Source organism: Gadus morhua, chromosome 22 (genome assembly GCF_902167405.1).
Source record: "Gadus morhua chromosome 22, gadMor3.0, whole genome shotgun sequence".
Taxonomy (NCBI): Eukaryota; Metazoa; Chordata; class Actinopteri; order Gadiformes; family Gadidae; genus Gadus; species Gadus morhua.
Window position 1 is genome coordinate 3,617,517 of NC_044069.1, and position 6,907 is coordinate 3,624,423.

The 6,907-nt window shown below is 44.8% G+C and overlaps 1 protein-coding gene across 1 annotated transcript in view; it reads right to left on the minus strand.

The window, feature by feature from the left end:
* The window catches only part of LOC115535459 (major histocompatibility complex class I-related gene protein-like), a 6,803-nt gene extending 5,076 nt beyond the window's left edge, over nt 1–1,727 (minus strand). Inside the window, exons 1-2 of the mRNA XM_030346707.1 lie at nt 1,570–1,727; nt 1–100 (exon numbers count right to left, since the gene is read on the minus strand). The exon at nt 1–100 is cut by the window's left edge and continues 167 nt beyond it. Coding sequence (XP_030202567.1) covers nt 1–100; nt 1,570–1,624 — 155 coding nt within the window. The 5' untranslated portion in view covers nt 1,625–1,727. The remainder of the gene's footprint in view (nt 101–1,569) is intronic.
* Between the last annotated feature and the right edge of the window lie 5,180 nt (nt 1,728–6,907).

A 6,907-nucleotide genomic window follows, 5' to 3' on the forward strand; every position in this document is an offset into this window, starting at 1 on the left:
TATCCAATCTGAACTCCATCCACCATCCCAACAGCAACAAACTCTGGGAAGGCTGTGAGTCCAGACGACCCCGTGTAGAAATACTGCAGAGAGTGAAGCACTGTAGACAGACAGACAGACAGGTTAATACGGGACATCACTGTAGACAGACAGACAGACAGGTTAATACGGTACATCACTGTAGACAGACAGACAGACAGACAGGTTAATACGGTACATCACTGTAGACAGACAGACAGACAGGTTAATACGGGACATCACTGTAGACAGACAGACAGACAGGTTAATACGGTACATCACTGTAGACAGACAGACAGACAGGTTACTACTGTGTATCACTGGAGACAGACAGACAGACATGCGATTAATGTCCATCCCTCTAGTCTAGACCAGGGGTCGGCAACTAAGTTTGGCCTCAGAACAATATTTTTTCCAGCCAGTAGGTGGCGGGCCAGAACATTATCAAAGGCTAGTTCAAGGAATTGATTAATGAAAGTGAATCTGGAACTGAGCAGGCCCGTCAGCTGGCTTAGTCATATGCCTACCAAGCACTAGATGACTCTTAAAAGACGTACATATAAACAAGTGTATGCCCCTAATCACATAAATGTCATGCCTGATCACGTTGGGTAGAGGTGTTGCTTCATTGCAGTGATGTCATCATGATCAGTTCTAACTGGAGAGAAAGTGATATCCGCGAGCTGCTGATCATGTGAGATACGGTGATGCAGTCGTATTAAACAAGGCGTTGAAAGATGGTGCGATCTACGAGAGAGACGCAGAGTAACTGTCCTTATGGCCCCTCCCCCTGTCATATGGCCTCGCCCCCTATCACATGGCTCCGCCGCCTGGCGTCCAGGTAATGTAGGAACCTTCAGTTTGATCTTATTGACGTCCAAACATCTCACTGTAGCCCACAGCACTGGCTGAACAGACCTTCAACTGAACACAACCTGCTGCCTCTTCTTAATCATTACAGATGACATGAATAATAATCTATTATTTAAATAATTGTTACAATGTTTACTATTACAAGTATATTTGTGAATTTCTGTATTAGATTACGGCATTTTAACTATCTTCACATTGCCATCATTGGAATGATAATAATTAATATAATATAATAATATAATTATTGAATTTCATAACAATATATTGATAGCAATGATAATAATTATATTATTGTGTGTCTGCGTGTGTATATGTGTGTGTGCACGTGCATGATGATTCTCCAAGAAGTTAAAAATAAAATAACTTTGAGTGTTAACATAATATTTTGGATTAAAAGTAGGCTTAAAGTACACATCGGATTCCTTCCTAACTGAAGTTTAATGTTTGGTTCTGATAATAGACTGGTTTCGTTTTCACAGTTGAACCCAGAATAAATGTTCTTATATTAGTTTAAATACTCACAGTAAAAGCTGAATCACGTTGTGGATTATCCTCTTTACAGAGGCTAATCAAATGATTTTCAACAAAATTAGGGAATGTAACAATGTCTCTTCAGGGACCATGAACCAACCTTTTGGAAAGATAGTATTGAAAAGTAAAAAACTTTACTCAGTCTACCTGAGGACACACCGTGACCAAAGACCAACAGCAGCAGCCCCGTTAGCGCCTTCATATCGATGTATTCAGAAGAACAGCTCGATGAGATTATCCACAGAGACGTGACTCCGACTCGAGCATCAGACGCACTGACCAGGAAACCAGCGAACAAGAGACGGAGGGAGAGGGAGAGGCCGGTCTGGACCAATAGGAATTCAATACGGCGGCGACGTCATTGGTTTCCAGGAGAACTTCAAAGTTAAACTAACTAAACACATGTTTGTTAGTGTGTGTTTGTGTGTTTTTATTGGCTTGGTGTGTGTGTGTGTGTGTGTGTGTGTGTGTGTGTGTGTGTGTGTGTGTGTGTGTGTGTGTGTGTGTGTGTGGTGTGTTTTGTGTTTGTGTGTATGTAGTTGTGTGTGTGTGTGTGTGTGTGTGTGTGTGTGTGTGTGTGTGTGTGTGTGTGTGTGTGTGTGTGTGTATTGGGGTGTTTGTGTGTCTGTGACTGTCAATCGTTTTCAGGAGAACCTCAAAGTGAAACTAATTTAACACACACACCACACACACACACACACCCCACAACACACACACACACCCCAAACAACCCAACACCCAACACCCACCACACACACACACAACACACACACACACACACACACACACACACACACACACACACACACACCACCACACACACACACTGTAACTGCGATCAAGCTTTGTGTGACCCTGAAATAATTGTTCTACATCATATTCAGCTGTATAATGTTCAGCTGTACATAATGTTCACTTACAAATAATGTTCAGAAAAATATAATGTCCAGATATACATTATGTCCAGCATAGTGTTTAGCTATATCTAATCTTTATCTATATAATGTTTAGATATATATAGTTCAGTGTTTGTACGTAAGTGTTGTTGAGGTGTGTGTTTGTGATGTATGCGTGTGTGTGAAAAAATAAATCAAAAATAAATCAGCTCGTAGCCTACGGTTTGTTCAGGTGCCACTGATAAACCCGTTGTGTTTTTTAAAATAGTTTCAAAAAGTAACTGGAGGGGATATCTACCCCACAACACATATATCGTCATAATGGGTTTCGTAATGACGCTGAGACGGTCCATGCAGGCATGTACGGCGTCGGTGACTCGGACTGTTGTACGCACACCCCCAACAGTCTGAACGGACCTTCTGGTCGATGATGGCAGCCACGCAGACACCCGCGGTAGATCTCAGAACACCCAGGCATTCAGAGTTTAAAGGCCCACTATGCAACTTTTTTAGCCAAAATTACATTAAGTATGCAGGTTGAGAGTTATGCTGATGGTTCTGCATCCATTTCTGGGTTGATTGGTGGGTGTGTCATTTACCCATGTCGCCTCTCCAGTGAAAAAGCGCATATGCAACTTGATCTGTTCGGACCGACACAATCCAGATGTGACGCAGCGGAAGTATCCTCAAAAATGTAGTCAGATTGTAGTTTCGAAAATGCTTTACGGCACAGACACACACCCAAACATGGCACCGGCTAGATATAAACAGCCAGTTGCGAGGCAATTGTTGTCCGAGGTAGGAAACCCAAACGCCGCCGTGTTTGGGTGCATGATAGAGTTTAGATCGGGTTAGATTAAATAATCTCGGATATAAATAACGATCTCATCTCATCGTCATACGTTTATCCGGGGTCGGGTCGCGGGGGGAGCGGCTCAAGCAGGGGGCTCCAGACTTCCCTTTCCCGGGCCACATTGACAGCTCTGACGGGGGGATCCCGAGGCGTTCCCAGGCCAGTGTTGAGATATAATCTCTCCACCTAGTCCTGGGTCTTCCCCGAGGTCTCCTCCCCAATGGACGTGCCTGAAAACACCTCCCAAAGGGAGGCGCCCCAGTAGGCATCCTTGCCAGATGCCCGAACCACCTCAGCTGACTCCTTTCTAACTAAAGGAGCAGCGGCTCTAATCCGAGTTCCTCACGGATTACTGAGCTTCTCACCCTATCCCGAGACGCCAGCCACCCTTATGAGAAAACTCATCTCGGCCGCTTTTACCCGCGATCTCGTCCTTTCGGTCATCACCCAACCCTCATGACCATAGGTGAGGATAGGAACGAAGATCGACGGTAGATCGCAGGCTTTGCCTTGCGGCCTCAGCTCTCTTTTCGTAACAACGGTGCGGTAAAGCGAACGCAATACCACCCCGCTGCTCTGATTCTCCGGCCAATCTCACGCTCCATAGTACCCTCACTCGCGAACAAGACCCCGAGGTACTTGAACTCCTTCAACTTGGGCTAAGGACTCATAAATAACGATAATCGGGTTAAATAACTTCACATGGTGTGTCTGGTGTGTTTCCAGCATTCGTAGTGTTGATCAGCAGAGAAATAGTCCGCCAAGACGTTTAGGTTGCTAGCAGCCAGAGACTCTGTCCATGCAAGTGAACGGAGCGTTCACCTCTTCGTCATAACTATCAAACCAAACGTCCTTCACATTCACCGAGCGAACATTCTGAAAAGTAAAATGCACATTTCTCGCTAAAAAATGTTCCATAAACGCATTTAATGGCGTAGCTATGTTACTATTTCCACCCAGAAAAAAGAAAGATGTCGGCCGTATGCTTCTGTGCAAGGGTCACTACTATGGTCACCTACAGTAACGAATTGCTTTACGGCACAGACCCCACAAACCGGAAACGGCTCGATATAAACACAAGTAACTAATGGATTGTTATATTCATCATAGATCAGCCGACTAAAAGAGGACAGAGAAACCCAATGTCGGAGGAACAGAAGAAGAGAAAAGGGTAGACAGACCGACAGAGAGGCCAGACACGAGTAAACGTTGGGCAAGCTTTTCAGGCAATAGCGTGAACTGAAAGAAAAAGAAGACTGCAAATCAGACGCCGACTCGGCCGTGCTGCTTTTGAAATTGAAAGTACCCTTGGGTGAACTTTTGTCCTGCGTAATATTCTTGATTCTGATAGTCTCTGTACACATGTGTTTGCTCAACCATTTTTTTTGAGCCTGTAAAAATTGTTTTTCTCCCTTCTTTTTGATCGTTTTGTGTGAGCCCTGTTTGTTTCTAGCTTGCTTGGTTGCAACCATATAAACACCTTGTTTCCATGGGGTGTTTTGCTGTTCGTATGTTCTGTTCGTCCCCCAGATACAGACTGAATCCCGAATCCAGGTTCTTGTTTATTTCGATTATTATGTTTGGCCAAACCTCTTACACTGATTGTTCTGTTCAACCTAAGATAAAATAATTATAACCTAGGGTATAAATTCTCCCCGTCAACTATAAAAATGATGGATTCATGTTTATTGCAATGCAAATACACCATTTAAAATGTATAACCTTGCCTACACTTTAGAACATCTATTTCGGACATGGCTCCGCACATTCGCCGGCTTCTTTGAAAACAAATGCACATGGCTCGCGTAGAAGAGCATGGGGAAGGGACGTCAACGAGTTGTTACGACAGTGTTGTGAAATATCTACTACGAAGCTTTAGGGGGCGCTGTGTAGAGAAATGTGCGTGCCAAAACCAAGAAAACAGCGAAGAAATGCCCGAAGTTGCATAGGTGGGCCTTTACAACTGCGCGGCATCGATGAGGGCCATCCATCCGCTCCATAACGCAGCTTGCCCACTGCACCCGTCCGTCAAAGGACGACGGAATGGCGTGTCTGACGGAAGGGGGAGTGGTATTGCTGACGGAGCCCCGATCTGATTGGCTGACGGATCCGTTGCAGCCTGAAAAGTTAACATTTTCGCAACTTCTGAACGCAAGAGACGGAGCCGACAGAACGGGCCGACCCACAATGCATTTCGGGATCACCCCATGCAAAGTCAATGAGATCCGTCAACGGACGGATGCAGTGGGCAAGGGGGTTCAGGCGTATCCACCACCGGCTCGCTGTCGCCCCCCTCAGGCGGCAGGAAGCTCTGATTCAGTAGAGTCAGATAGTGTGCGTACAATCACTATGTTCAGGTTGTACACAATTTTAATATCCACACTCCGTGTTGGCATCATCCTATTGTGCTCGATCAGCAAACACCTGTTCTGAATAACGTAACCAATACACATTAGACACACACACACACCACGCACACAACAACTCAACTAAGTCACGTTTTCTAATATTCACCATTTTCTATAGCTACGTGCACGTTGCATTACCCCATCAACGCCATACCACCATCGCTGTGTTCTGGGGCACCCTCTTCATCAGCATCTGATAAAAATAGATGTTTTGTAACATCCTTAGTAGCACACATGCACCGATGGGTATCTGGGTAAAGCTCAGTGGGGGGACTCGGGTACTTCTTGACCGCTCCGTCAATCTCCTCAGAGAATTGAGCGTATCGCGGGCCAATCACCCCCCTGGGATAAAGAAGACAGGTTCAAACCAACGGGCAGACAGTAGTTTGGCTCCATGCGGTATAAACTCAGCTCCAAAACCCCCACTCCATTGGGTGACATTGGCGCCTTCACTGCGAGCGGACAACGTCTAGCTCAGGGCATACATTTTCACGGAAATGCATCCAATCATCGGTAAGCAGTTACTCAAAGCTGATCTTTGTGACAGGGTTCTTGATGACCCGTGTTGTAGCAATGTTTCACAACCATGATAAAAGCAACCTGCAAATGCCTAGGCTGTGTGTTCACTCTGGGCATATCCGTCTAGGAAGAATGGTCCATAAAGAAACCTCACCATGATTCGAGAGCATGGTGAATCCCCAACAATCCAAACCCAAACTCCAGGCAGGTTGTCAGCCCAACATCTAACCCAGAGTGCCCCTCCATTTAAATAAATAAATGTCAGTTAAGTTACTATCTTTTGCTTAATAAGGGAACAAAAGGGTGATTTAACTCACGGCTCACTGATGAAAGCCCTTGCATATTCAATAATATGAATTTTAAGAACTGGGTTTAGGTGGTTCCCCAAATGCGTAAGAGACTGCAAAAATTGCAAAGCAAACTGTTTCTGTTCCCTCTTTCTTAATTTGTTACGTCGAACCCCATTTGGTAAAACTTTCCATCATTGCCAGTTTTGTTCTCAATCATCCTCATCATGTTGATGCTGTGTCCCCATACAGGAAATAGGTGGAATCAAGATGTTTTTTATATTAAATTCATGTGTTTGTTTATTTCCTTGTTTTCAAATTCCCAGTTGATTGTTTTACAATTCACAAAGACCGAAGCCTTACAGAAAGTGCAACGCAAACCTACTCACTGTCAGACAGACAGACAGACCGTACGGCAGACCGTACGACAGACCGTACGACACACACACACACACACACTATTATAAAATCACACAAAAAAACAAACACACACACCACACACACACACACACACACACACAC